Source organism: Genypterus blacodes, unplaced genomic scaffold (genome assembly GCF_046128005.1).
Source record: "Genypterus blacodes isolate CSIRO-AG114 ecotype Tasmania unplaced genomic scaffold, CSIRO-AGI_Gbla_v1 ptg000090l_1, whole genome shotgun sequence".
Taxonomy (NCBI): domain Eukaryota; kingdom Metazoa; phylum Chordata; class Actinopteri; order Ophidiiformes; family Ophidiidae; genus Genypterus; species Genypterus blacodes.
In genome coordinates, this window is record NW_027466895.1 from 1,443,497 (window position 1) to 1,458,475 (window position 14,979).

General features: G+C 48.1%; 1 protein-coding gene across 1 annotated transcript in view; it reads right to left on the reverse strand.

The window, feature by feature from the left end:
- snd1 (staphylococcal nuclease and tudor domain containing 1) overlaps positions 1–14,979 on the reverse strand; it is a 140,619-nt gene that overhangs the window by 115,300 nt on the left and 10,340 nt on the right. Inside the window, exons 8-11 of the mRNA XM_076159021.1 lie at positions 14,828–14,934; positions 14,567–14,657; positions 9,906–10,010; positions 2,494–2,595 (exon numbers count right to left, since the gene is read on the reverse strand). Of these exons, the coding sequence (XP_076015136.1) occupies positions 2,494–2,595; positions 9,906–10,010; positions 14,567–14,657; positions 14,828–14,934 (405 nt within the window). The remainder of the gene's footprint in view (positions 1–2,493; positions 2,596–9,905; positions 10,011–14,566; positions 14,658–14,827; positions 14,935–14,979) is intronic.

Here is a 14,979-nt window from a genome sequence, read left to right on the forward strand (position 1 = left end):
GAGGTTTTTTCCTGACCGATCCGGCTCTCGCTCTGAAATCTGCTCATTAAAAATTAGGCGCGCAGACACACCAACACCACTGCATCAAAGCGTCTAAGTTTGTGCTGTCTGGGTTTGGGATTGTCTTCAGTCTCGGCCAAGATCAAACGCATTCTTTTGTTTGATGACGCGCGGTGCCTCATCTCCCCCGGCAGAGTGTTTGCTCGCGGCTCACTTTGTGTGTTCTATCTGCAGGGGCCACAAAACTGCCCGTTACCATCAGTCAATCAGGCACATCAGAAATTATAGAATAATTCACGGACGCGTTTACTCAAAGACCAACCAGATTAAGACATCATTTATGCAGACTGCGGCAGGACGTAAAGGCCATCTACTGCAATAATAATCACCAGTGGCAAGCCTGTGATCATCTCAGCGCAGCTACTTCTCTCTTGTTGCCAAGGCAGCCGAAGGGTGTTGCTTGTACCTTTAAAAAAACTTCAGTTTTTGAGGCTCTGCAATTGCGAGAAAAAAAAACCTGACGGTGACGAGGGTTTAATTTGAGCTTTAGCCTTGTGTCTTAGCAACAACAAAGGATGGGAGGAAAGCTACATTCCAGAGCTCTTCCGTTATTGATTTTGCAGCGAGGAGGAGAGACTGTACTGCTGGCAAATGGGCGAGGGCTCTCCGCTTAAACCTAACTCACTTCAAAGAGCTTATAAGCACACGCTGGGGAGGCCCAGCTTCAATACCAATCAACTGCAGAGGAATACAGCCGCGTATAGCCTATATATTCAGCTTAATGACTGAGAGGGGGGGAGAGAGAGACTGGATATATGGCGGGCACTGGAAGAAATGTCAGGTACAGTGAGGAAACGCTGCCGAGCACAGGGGGGAGGGGGGGAGGGAGAGAGAGAGCGAGCGAGCGAGAGAGACAGAGACAGAGACAGAGAAAGAGAGACAAGGACAAAATGCAAAGCTAAGTTGTAAAAAAGAGAGACAGAGGAATGATGATGCAAACGAGCAGGGAAGATGGTGTCGTCTTTGTTATGGGGAGATGTTGGCTGCGCTATTTGCATATTGCAATGACGAGGAGGCGATTAAATGCAGCTGCAGTCGAGACCACGTTGCCTCCTGTAAACTCGCTCTGAATCTGCCCATTGATCATAATCGGCTGGACACTGACGGACACCAGCGACACTGACTCCATTTGACCCGGGTGCGCGCACACACACACACCAGGCACACACACCAGGCACACACACTTGTGCATGTGTTCCTGTCTGATACAACACAACAAACAGCTATTTTGCTTGAGGCACAGAAATATTTTAGCTGAGTCGACTTTGAAACACCCTAGAGTCTGAACGAGCAATACTGAGGAATCGAGCCAGATAAAAAAGCGGAGAGCATTGATCTGACTGATTGTGTGTGTGTGTGTGCGCACATTCTTTAGGTTGGAGGACATTATTGCTGGCATACACAAACACTCAATGGTCGGAGGGCGGGGGGGAGTGTGTGACGGCTACAGAGGTAGTTGCGCCCTCATCACAGGCCTCAGCTTGACGCATCATCATTCATCCTGGTCCTCACGCATCTTTACCGTCATTCTTTCCCCCATTTAATAGCGTTTTCACATCTCGACAGCCTCACTCTGTTTATCTGCGCCGCACATTACGAACAAGCGCTGGAATCATTCTCGCTCTGCTTGTCAACAGCCGGCTTACAGCGGAATTTTCTGTCATTAAAAAAACATTAATGAGGATGATTCAAATGAGTGTGATGAGAGGCTGCGATGTGGATATGAATCTACCCGTGCCGGGAGGAACTCCCCACACGTTTGTTTTCGTGGGGCTGTGCGGGTGCGGTTGCGTTTGTCAGCCCGCACTGCAAATGAATGTACATCTAGCCTTTCAAGTGTGTGGCACAGGAATGTTTACTACACCCTCCATACCATTTTGCTACATTGGGACATAAGTTACGCTTAAGACTGGGCAGAGTAACAAAACAACATAATCTGTTACCTCAACAGTCTGACTTTGACAACACAAGCTGTAACTACATTATCTCACCAACTGACAGTAATGACTGTCAACTAAAGTATGTCAAATATGCCCAATTTAAGTCGGTTAATTAAGCGGTTGAGGCAATTATGGTTAATGGCCAAAGACTCCGTGTCATCTTGTATAGCAAACACATTATAAGCAGACATTTCACGTTGTGTGTGTGTGTCTGGGGTGCTCTTTAGCTCAGCCGAGGCTCTGCTGGGTCAGATGTGTGTAAATCATAGCAAACCCCCGAAGGTGAACAGGTCTGGCAGATCGATAGACATAGGAGAAGGAATTCAACGCTGCTTGTCCCGGCCGAGCCCCGGGGCATCAATAGAGACGACTTGGTATTCAGACCGAGCCCGAGTAGAAGTTTGACTTGGGGATGCGGCCATGAGTGTATTGCTACTGACCAGTGCGAATATGTCTGTGTGTGTGTGAAACCATGTGAGAAGTCCACTCTTACCTTTTTCCCAATCAGCTTCTTCCTCAAGAACTCACGGGCCTCGAACATGTAAGGGATGTCGTAGAGTGGACGGAAGCGTTTGTCTTTGTCCTTATTCTTCTCCTGAATAGAGGTGGAAGGGGATGTGGGGAAGGCAAGAGAGAGAGACAGAAAGAAAGGGGAGGAGAAAATTATTCACTTTTAATGGTATAAGGCTCAACGTAGCCGATGCAGAGGTAAGAGACACACACACACACACACACGTGCTGTCAGAGGAAAATCTCGTCTCTCGACTAACTGTGGAATGACGTGGAAACATTTCACCAAAACGCGCACACCTCAAAGACGATGAAACACGCAAACCCACACATACTGTCGAAGGACACACAGACGCAAACAGACGAGATAAAAACAACATTGTTACGCTGATGCGCAAAGGCAAGTTGACACACATGCACACACACACTCTCTGACTTGAGCCGGCCACAAATAGAAGCCATTTGCATTTTCTAAAGGAGGCGGAGGTTCTAGTGTCGCTCCTGGTGTCGGCGAGACAGACACGCACAGTGACAGGTGCAGTTTTCAGAGGGCTTGGATTAGACAGAGAGTAAATAAATAAATAAAAGATAGAATGACAGTGACAGAGTGGGAAACTAAATGACAGACGGACGAAATGCAGCTGTGAATGGCAATAGCATCGTGTTGTTCTCCGGCCCTGCATTCCTCAGTGAGGACCATTATTATCTGTCATACATACACCACTATCACTACATAAACACAGACTCCCTCTATTCTTCATCTCTCCTTCTTTCCTTTCCAGCAGCTCGGGACCAAGCGTGGTGTACAGCTGGACAGAAGGCTGTGTGTGTGGGGGATAAGCACACACACATTATGACCGCTTTAAAAGGGGTCCCGACTTCCTCGGACAGGGGCACAAACTCCATTGATGTCCAATAGCAGAACAAAAGTGTTTCAGAACAATGTGGGTATTTGGAGTAAAGCTCAGAGTGACAGATTGTTCTCTGGAAACGGGCAAATCTACCCGCCAACAGAGTTCCTTTAACCTTGGCAGGGATGTAATAACCTTTGAGTCTAATAGCTTTCCATCTTCCCATCTTTCTTACTCCCCGGCTCCAGCCCCTCTCCACTTCCACCAGCGGAGTCAGCACACTATGGAACCTCAGAGGTGACTTGATCTCACACATGCCTCACCGCTGTGGGCTGAGAGCTGGTGTCCTCCATTTTGTGTCTGCCAGTTGTGATGGGATGATGGGGCCTTTAGGAGGAGAACTGCCAGCAGCAAGATCCTCCACTCTACACCTGACGTAAAACCCGGCTTTGGTGTGGGTGCCCCACTGGCTCGGCATTGCTGCACCTCAAGCTGTTCCTCCTCGTTTGCTTCTACACAACACTAACAGCTGAACGTCTCCGCTTTTGTCACTGGAAACTCCAAAAATAATGATAGGTTTGTATCTTGAGGGGCTTTTACATGTGGCCTATTGATCCAGGGGCCACTGGGGCTCTGATGGACGCAGTTTAAAACCCAATAACTCACAAAGCACAGGGAAAAAAATAGAAGAGCGGAAGGAAATTTCATCTCTAGGTAATGAGACTTTCCAGGTTTAAGGGGATCTGTGTCATACAGGGCACAAGAAGTGTAAATGTCAGCACTACATGCCAATTAGAAACAAGGAGCAGAAATGTAGACACGTGGGGGGATGAGGCAAGTACTCCATCTTTGAGAGATACTACAGGGAGCGGAACAAGGCTGGAGCAGGAAGGAGGAAGCATACTGGAAATGAAACAATATGGACTAAAAATAGAGGCGTCAGATAGTTGTCCAGTCACACAGACTCGTGTCCCCAGGCAGTGATCTGGTCACCCTGGTGGTCGTGGGGCAGCCATCATGACCATAGGCATAGAGGAGTATCAATAACGGCAATTGACCGCTGCAACTGCCCAATATTTCACATTGGGCTTCGGTAGACATTTTCAAAGGAATACTAATTAATAAACTAGCATTCCAAGACTTTTCAAACACTATGACAGGCGGCAGTGGTAAGCACATATCTATCTTACAATAAATGCTGGGACGTTTAAGTGTAGCTGGACCCGAAAACGGGGCTTGAGGACGTTTTCAACCTGAAAAGTTTTCCTGGTTCTAATCGTCGTGGAAACAGGTAGCAGCAAATGACAGAGGTGAACCTCTGCCGACATTTTTCAAACAAACCAACACAGTGTGTGTGAGAATGTGGACCGCGGCGCATCTTGTTGACTCTGAGCCAATTCCAGCTTTCAGTGACAAGACATCGACTACATTAGCATCGCTGAAGCACCTAAACAAGACAAAATCAATGCACATCAAGCGCTAATGGTGACAACCAAGTTGTGGGAAGGTTGCAAGAAATTGGAGAGGCGTCTCTAGGTCTCAAATACGACCCGGTAACGGCAGTTTGCTCACAGTATCCTCGAGGTGAATGTGCTCTATATGGGCTAAGCTTGGTCCGTTCTCAATTACAAGCTTGGCAATCATCTCTGCCAACTGTAAAGGCGTCATGGCAGCTGGATTTTACAGCTTTACGGGGCTCTGCAGGAAGGGTGATGGTTTGCTCCCAGAAACTACTTCACCTCGACCTTAAAATGGAAAATTGCAAGTCGGCAGGAGAAACGTCTGTTTTTTTCCCTTCCGTTTGGCATTAAAAGTACTCGGAGTGTGTGATCTGTGGGCAGACGTGAACACACTGTACTGGACAAATCCACATTTATTCTGACAATTTATGTTAACGTCACTCAATCATACATCACAATTAAAGTGCTACACAGGAGGAGCAAGTGAGCCTGATCCAAGCTAATCCATCCCGTCTGCACTTGAAGTCGAACGCTCCCAAACAAATCTCTTCAAGTCACTGTCATTGAACAAACAGGTTTCTTATTTTATGCATAAAAACAAGAACGTCTACGGGTCCATAACTCTAAAAATCACTTGCTTTGCGAATGAACAAGTGGAAACTATCAAATCAAATTGTGGCCACGCAAAACAACCACATCCATCTAGCCGATCCGTCTACAGCGTTCCGGGATGAAAATAAATCTAATAATCGGAAAAGAAAAATGGCGAACGGAGGGGGAGAGGAGGAGGAGGAGGAGGAAGAGCGACAGATGCTTTATGAGGGGCAGAGGCAGACGGGACAGAGAAATATGCGCTGTGAGGCTAAATCATCAACAAAGTCAAAACACAGTCGCAGAGGTGGACTGTGGGCAGAGGGGGGCGGGGGGCGGGAGCCATTGTGCTGCTTGATAAGGACGGCAGGATGACCTCACTATGTGCTCCGTCAGCGTGTCCTTAACCCTACTTAAACCATATACAGTGAAGCACACACACGCTACAATGCATGAGCTATAGCGCGCGCACACACGTGGGACTTGCTGCTTGTGTTGTCAAAGCACATCCACACAAACACATACACACGTGAGTGAGTGGTAGGGTATGATGGTGAGTCACTGAGCGCCAACATATCTCTCTCTCTCTCACTCCCCAATTGTATTTATGCTGCGCTCGTCCTGCTGCACAAGAGAAAAATGGAGAAACAGAGCGAGCGGCAAAGAAAGAAAGGAAGTAAGGAGGAGCGAGGCGGGGAGAAAAAGCTGACTCCGGTTCTCCAGCTCAAAATAACTCACATCTGTACATGCGCCCACGGCAATTACACCAGGGGGGAAGCAAAACTGGGGGGGGGGGGTCATGTACATGCAATGAGTTAAGTCACAGGGTGGGGGGAGAGGGGGACAGACGGGGGGGGGGGGGGGAGAGAGAGAGAGAGGGACGTGAGTGGGCTGTCATAGTCCATCAGTGCGCTGGTACATCACATCTGGCCTCAGTACCTTCACATTACACAAACCCAAACCAGTAGACTAGAGCTTTAATGGTCTGGTGTGCACAATGCGCAGCCAAACACGCATACCTCCAGACACACACACAGTGACAGCTGGCAAAATAAACTCTCTTCATAGAGACGGAGTCCAACACACACAACATCACATTACTAAATTGTGGAGTTTGGTTCCCCTAGAGATTTGCTTGGAGGTTAATAGATAGGCTACAGTACTGACACACACATACACATACACTCATGCGGCACAGTGCTGGGCCATCCGCGTTCGCGCACACACTGATGCCAATTTCCAAGATGTTTCCTGACATAGGCTAATGTAGGCTTAACCAGGCGTGACATACACGCACAAGTCTTTGTGTCTGTCTGCTGCCATGTGAGCGAGCGACAGGACAACTCACTGCTGACCGCACTCACCAACAGGCCATCACACTTTGGGCTTCTTACATGTGTGTTTCATGTCTGTGTGTGTGTGTTTTCTTATCTGACTCAGCTGCTCTAACTGTCCAAAGGATCCATGATCACAGGTGACTTCTGCATCATACTTGGCAAAACCTTAAAGCAGCTCAAGAAAGATCACATCTCATCCCTAATTTATTGGGCTGCAGTGACACAATATGTCAAATTGGACTAACAAAGTACAGGCATGTGTGTGTAGACGGGCCATGAAATGGAGCTCAGCCACCCAGCAGAGTTAGGTAATTTAGGAAACTGAAACTTCTCCAGGATGGAGCACAAGCCGAGGTTGAAAATGAGATTTGGCATCAACTTCTTCAATCTTGTGCATGCAGACGTTACAAACAGTCGAGGTGTGCAAGAACTTCCTAGTGCCTTTCTGCTGGACGCCGTCATTCCGCTGCAATCCAAAGGCTCATCACTGCCTCAGCCAATCTATTACAAATCCACACTGCTGCCATAGCGACGACTCTCAATGACGAGCCAACAGGCGGGCGGGCGAGCGAGCGAGCGAGCGAGCGAGCGAGCCTCTTTAGCTCACAGACACAAGTAATCAGCACCGCCATTGACAGACACTTATCAAATGACCAAAATCACTGTCATTGTTATGTAGCAGCACCTTCCAAAACAAACTGGATGCCAGCAGCCACACAGGATCAATGAAGACCATTAGGGATAATCCACAAATGCTCACGGAATCAAGCTTAAAAGAGGAAAAGCAATATTTATCTACCTTTATCTATATTCTATTCAAGTAGTTTGAGAATTTAAGTTAATGAGCTTGTTAAACTGAAAAAGGAAAATAACGCAAATGTGTCTTTTTGCAACCGTCCACTTGGACATAATCAACCTTTACTGTTTTTGTCACCCTTGGTCGAGGCTAGTGCACATTAAAGTCCAGTAGGCTAGTACCTTGTGTGTGTGAACACACACGGAACAAAATACAACACAAACACTCAGGAGCAATTAAATATGCATGAAGTGCAAAACAAAAGCTAAAAAGCAGGACCAAATACTGCATTGTACCAAGATAACACCAATACAATAAGTGCAAAGAATCACATCTGGGCTCTCTCTCTCCCTTTCTCTGCAGGCTCCCACCAACATACGACCGCGTAATGAAGCACAAAGCGCATACTGCTGCAGCATCTGGTGCAGCCAGAAAGAGAGGGCGAGAGAGAGGGAGGGAGAAAGAAAGAGAGAGAGAGAGCGGCAGACAGAGCAGCGACGGCCGGGAAGAGAAGAGAAGAGGAGGAGAAGAGAAGCAAAGGTTACAGAAGATAACAAGAAGGAAGGAAAATAGAAAAATAGGGAATAAGGGAAAAAGAGAGATTCCAAAATGGGGGATGGAACAGGGGCCCGGAGTCAGTTGTGACTAATAAGCATGCAGAGCGAGGGACAAGAGAAAGGGCACAGAGACAAAATGGAGAGCCGTTTGTGCCCACAAGCTCCGGCACAAACGCAGGCAAGCTAAGGACCATGAACACACACACGAAGGGCAACGATGCAGGTCAATAATCTGACTGCGGCCTGAGCACCCGGAGGGAGAGGACGGCGGGAGAGAGCGACTAAGGAGGAGGGAGGACAGGGGAAAAGGGAGCATAGGAGAGATACAAAGCGCTCTCGTAATGATGCAGGGGCACTAACAGGCAAGGGGGGAGGGGGAGGGAGAGGGAGGCAGGGGTGAGGGTGAGAGGAGAGGTCAGAGTAAAAACTAAATTAGATAACAATAAAGATGAAAAGAATGGGGAGAGTAAGTGTAAAACTGCAACGAGGCAGAGTCAATAAATATAAAACATCAAAAGGAAAAACAATCAAAGTCGGGGGAAATGACGGCCTGCTGCGGATATTCTGCTGACGTTTACAGCTGATTCCTCGACGGACAGGCACATCATCCTCTCGACCCCTCCCCCTCTCTCTTGCCTCTTCATGAGGACAGGATACATATACATGGACGTCACGGCGACGCCGCCGGGCAGGAGTGAGGCTTTGAAACAGCCTCAGACGTTTTAAACTAAAGAGAGAAAAGGGGCTTCATGCGCCATGTAACCGCTCCTGTGATGCAAATCCACAATTTCTTAAGGCGAGGGAATCACCTTTTAGTCATCCCAAGCCGGTCATTCTAAGAAAATTATAACATGAACAGCGTTCACGCATTTAGAGGATGTAATCAGCGATGGTAATGGAAAAAGGAAACACGGTGCTCGTTCCTCTCCCTTTCTCCAACGCTGTATGTCCATTTTGAGCCGAAGAGCAATATTGAGTTTCGATCGTGCCGTGATGAAAGGGACTTGTAGAACAATTTTTCTATATCCGTCCAACAAGCAATAACCTCCTGGATAAACAGTGCTGAGGAGGGAGGAGGTGAAGGGGGGCGAGCGGGGCGGAGGGGGCAGCGACAGCCACCACAGCACAGACTTACACTGTGGCCAAGACACACTGTACCTACACACACACACCGCCCTCTGTGACTGTGTGAGTGAGTGTGCATGTGTGAGTGTTTTCACAGTTGTGAAGTTAGGACGGGGGGAGAGAGTGTGTGTGTGTGTGTGTGTGTGTGTGTGTGTGTGTGTGTGTGTGTGTGTGTGTGTGTGTGTGTGTGTGTGTGTGTGTGTGTGTGTGTGTGTGTGAACGTGGGAGGGGGGATAAATCGATCAGCCTCGCTCTCTGCAGTGCTGCAATCCAAACCACTGGGTGTGCAGGAGGTGTGTGTGCGCGTGTGTGTATGTCTTGCTGCTTTTGCATGTGCCCCAGTTGCAGGGGCGCCACCAAGTGGTTAAATTGATCCCCATGGCCACTTGAAGAGGCGAGGAGCCAAATGCACAAGGGCATGAATAGGACTGCGAGGCTTTGGGATGAAATGGAGGGAGGCAGGAGTGAGATTTGTGGAGAGGAGTGCCAATAAATCAACTCTGTCGACACATCAGGCGGCTCTGTGGAGCTTATAATTGGTCTTATTAACAGGCTGATTACGCAAGACAACAAACTCTTCAATATATGACCGCATTCAATCTTTCCACGCACACCTTGACTAACACAACAAACATAGCGTCAACACAGACAATCGGACACACGCACACACGCTCTCACCTCTCCTTCGATCCTGGGCGGCCGGATGCTGGACAGGTGGATGGTCTTGTACTCTCCAGAGTTGAGCTTCACCACCATGGCGTCGGCATTGACCACTTGCATCACCTAGAGAGACAGAAGCCGGGAGAGTGAGTTGTGCGTGTGTAAAGATGGGAGGGAAAGCGCATAGTGAGGGAACATCGACGAGGTAACAATGGTCACAGGAAAACTTCTGTAATTAATTTGAGGGTCTAAAACAGTGTAATTCCTAGAGGAAAATGCTCCCTCAACCAATTCACACTCCTGCAAGACTGAGGAATGGCGAGGCCATAGACTGGCAGTGTGTGGTGCTGAATGAGCAGGCAGATAAGGTGAAAGAAGGATGGGAGCAGGGGAGCAGGTAGAGGATAAACAAAGAAGAAGGGATCTGATCAGAGGCGAGGAGAGAGTGACAGAGAAGATTGTGTGCTGTCACAAGCGGCAGGCAGCAGAGAGTGAGAGCTGAGACGGGAGTGAGAGCGGAGACTGGAGTGAGAGTTGAGACGAGAGTGATCTCTGAGTGACTGAGTGAGTCAGCGAGTGGAGGCGTCCCGGCAGAACAGCGGGGCTTAGAGGACAGGGAGAGGACGCACCGCTATCTAGAGATTGGCCCTGGGTGGGAGGGCGATAGACGGGGGGATTAGAGTTGGGTGTGTATGTGTGTAAGTGTGTGTGTGCACGCGCGCATGTGTGTGAGGGTGAAGACTAGCTTAAAGACAGAATGGCAGAGCAACACGCAGCTCTGGGCTGGCAGGCGGTGTTTCATCCAGGAGACCTTTACAAGTGCAGGTAAAGACACCAGAGTAATACAGATTTGGCATTTTGGATTATTTCCCCATGTAGCAAAGGCAGCAGCCGCATCGTATTAACGATACAAGTTTAGCCATTAAAAAAAAAAAACGTTCAACTTCCAAAGCCAGTTCCCAAGAGAGTCTAGTGTAGAACTTCAGCGTTGATAACCAATGAACTCTATTAATTAAAGCATGGAAGCGTCTGATTGGCCTTAAACAATCATTCTAATTTGAATTAAGCACTGGCCCAGAGTCAAAGTCCACATATCAAACTGATCTAAGAGAAGTTTTACATATTTTAAGTCCAGCACTGGATGATTTTGCAAAAAAACCTCATGTTGAGATTATGCTGGATGAAGTCATTCTGACATGAGGCTTCACATTGGGATAGTATTCCATGAAACAAATTGCCAGCCTTCATGATTCAATAACCGCACGTTTCCATCCTGTGATTCTAATCTAAATTCCGATTGTTCGCGCGGGCCCGAGTCGCCTTCATCTTCCCCGTGCCCTCGCGAGCGTGGAGACAGATTGGGGTTTAATGTGACTCAGATGGAGGAGGCATCCAAACCCAGAAAGTAGGCCACCTGCAGAGTCTGAGGAATCAATCGCTGTGCACATGTTGACACCCACACCGTGTGTCAAGCTCAATTTCGAGCGTGTGGGCTTGTGTGTGTGTGCGTGTGTGTGTGCGTGTGCGTGTGTGTATTGGAGAAGAAAAAAAACAGACGAATCAGATGGTTATTAAGCCAACATGGAGTCTCTGCAGTAGCGTGTGCAGCAGACACAAATCCAGGTGTGTGAGCCTCCTCGGGACATTAATTATTCTATGGAAACAAATCAGACTACCATTACATTTGCCACCAGAGAACAGAAATTAGAGCTGCCCACGTGCTAAATAGGCTGCCCACAACAGCAGCCAAAATACATCATACACTAATCACTGAGCTGAGTGGGAGAGATGGAGAGAGATATAGGGAGCAGGGAGGGAGAGGGGGAGAGATGTAATAAGTAGGTGCAAGGGGGAGCATGAATGCACACAGACATACACACGTGCACATTCTCTCTCTCTCTCTCTCTCTCTCTCACACACACACACACACACACACACACACACACGTCAGCCTACACAAACTCACACTGTAACAAGGTCATTTTGTGGCCTGCCTGAGTAAATAAAGTGCAAAAGAGAGAGAATGTCACAGACGAAAATGGCTCGGCGTCTACGGGCTAATTATCAGCTGGGGGGGTGAAAGAGGGAACGAACGAGAGAGAGAGAGGGAGGGAGGGAGAGAGAGGGAGGGAGGGAGAACACATTAGCTGACACCATTATAGAGGAGGAAGAGGAAGATAGAAACAGCTAGAAAAGGCAGAACAATCTCTGTCAACGTCACAAAAAAACTGAAATTAAAGATCGAGAAAAGAGAGAAAATACAGCAAAATATATTTGAAAAAACAAGTCTTGGCAAAGTAGCAACCGAGAAGAGGGTTGAGCAAGCAGCCGGAAAGACAAACAGGCAGCCAGCATGACTCATTGATGCAATCGCATCAGCCCAGTGGTGGGGATCTACTGACACCCTCTGGCCACTGTCGGTACGACATCTGCAGTGGCCAGTAAGATGGGGATTTTGGCTAGTCTGGAGACGCATTGTGGTTAGTGAAATCGTTAAGTTGGCTTCAAGTACAAGGCAAAGTTAAGATTTGGCAAGATTTACTCATATTTGATCATTTACCCAGAAAAAGACATGACAGTGATGAAGGGCAATGTTGTATTGGTAAGACAAAGAAATGTGTTGTGATGGCTTCACTAAATCGTCGCCTATAATGCTCCTGAACGCGCAGTCATTTCTCCCTTTGCACGTACTCACAGGATATGTCAAGCTCCTGATGAGAGGAAGGTAAAAGGGGGTTTACGCCGTGTCACCTTTTATCCATCACATCGGTAGGTCAGTGGTTACCCGGGGGGAGAGTGGGGTGGAAAGGAAAGGAGGAAGACTACAGGGACGCGGCCTACATCTGCCTCTTCTGTCCCAGTAGACGGGGGACGGGGCGCAAAAAATGACAGTCGTAGAGGAAGATGAGTCAGCGGGATTGCCTTGTGTGGATTGGGGCAGCTCTGCCCCTCCACACTCAATCCATCACACAGATGGGAAGTGAAAAGGCGAGTGGACGAGAAGACGCGATGATGGATAAATGCGTCACAAAGACAGCGCGATGCCCAACGAGGGACAAATACTCTGGGAACATGACAGGCCAAGGTAACCTCAGCGTGCCTTGCTCAACCGCTCGCGCCATTTACCAAGCTCACCTCACCGCTCCGTTTCATCCAAATGAAACCTGTGTGTGTGTGTGTGTGTGTGTCTGTCTGAGGAGCCGTCGATCGTTTTCTAACCCCTAAACAAGGCGATCAATGCGACAGCAGCGGCGGAGGGGAAGCGAAGGGAGGACACGGAGATGGCAGAATGCATCCTGGTTCACCTGGGGACATCAGCAGTGCAGTATCTTGATAAGGAATTCTTATTTCTGGTGCATTTCCTTACATCTGTCCGTCAACATTATTACATACTAATAACCCTGAGACTCTTCCTGACAGGCCCCTCCCTCCTTTCCTACAACCTTTTTTCTTCTGCACACACACACACACACACACACACACACACACACACACACACACACACACACACACACACACACACACACACACACACACACACACACACACACACACACACACACACACACACACACACACACACACACACACACACACACACACACACACACACACACACACTTTGTGGGGAGTTCAGGGCGAGCAGAGAGCGACCCATGCTGATAATAAAGTGTTTTATCCCCTCAAGCCTCTTCCCTCTGACTCAGGGAAAAATATACATACAAGCAGATCCGTTTTTCTGAACCGTCTATATATGTGTGCAGTTTCTTGAACTCATTCTGTAAGCAGATTGTCCGAGTAACACCTTTTATGTAAACCCCCCCCCGGGGCTCGCTCTAAACATCCCAGGGTCTTAGAAGTTCAGCGACTGGAGGGAGCAAAAAGCAGACAAAGGACAAACTTCAGGTGTATTAAATTTTCTGCTTTCGTGAAAAAACCTTATATATATTGACTTAGGTGAGGCGTGTGGGGCGACGCAACATCAGAATGCACACAAAGGGGAGCGGATTTCAAACCTATATGTTACGCCGGGGCTGCTTTACGACATCAAAGGTGCAAACTGGAAACTATAATGCCTCAGCTCAAACTGACAACTAGGTGAGAGCGCTTCACCAAATGTATCCAGGACAACATGTCACCCGATTTTGAAGTAATGGGTGCTGACAACTACAGTGGATGCGCTCCCTTGTTCTAGATATTAAGGAACCTAATTTTCCCCTGTGGCTCCGGCCAATATCCTCCAAAGCTAATATCTCTGGTTCTTGGCTTTTGGGGGTCATTCTGCTCTGCTGCGACAGCACACGCCAGCGATTCGGACCTAATTTGACTGGGGAGTGCTTCAAGGTTACAGCTAAGCGCTCCTCCTTGTACCTTTAGTGGAGGGTTGCTTATTTCTCCGTTTGTTTTTTTCCAACAGGAGGTGCAAATGTGAAAATGTGAAGTGTCAGGAGGATATAATGTGTTCCGACGACTCAAAGCGGCTTTGCTTTTGCTGCAGTTGCTGGGAGAAAATTGGAAGTGCCACAGTGGCAGAAGAGAAGGAACGAGCCGGAAACAAAGCCTTTCAAAGGGCTGCATGTCCTGCTCCAGGGGGAAGGACTGCAAGTAGTTCCACTGTGATCATCCAAACTTACAAACATGAGGCGGCACAAAAATAGGAAGCCACTACAGCATCTCACCTTGGCCACAAACTGTCTGTCCTTCTGATCCAAGTTGGCCGTCGGTGCCACATAGTCCTTCCAGATCCGGACTTTGCGCTCTTTCGCAGCTCTGACCAAAGGCAGAATTGCATCGTTATTCATCAGTACATAAAACTTGTAGTACTGCAACTGTCAAGCATGCAACAAAGCGTTCTTCACAAAATTCTTAACTTTACAACTGATTAGCAAAGCTTCGATAGATGAAAATACATTTCAGTGATTACACACGGAGTTCCGTACCGTTCAGCAGCTCGGAGTTTCTCAGCTCCCTGGGTGTACACGGCCATGGACCAGTCAACGCAGCGAGCGAAGCCTTCCTTCAGCAGCAGCTCTGTTATGTTCCCATTCTGAGAAAGAGACATAGCAAGTGGACAGATTCCCTTCCTCAGTGA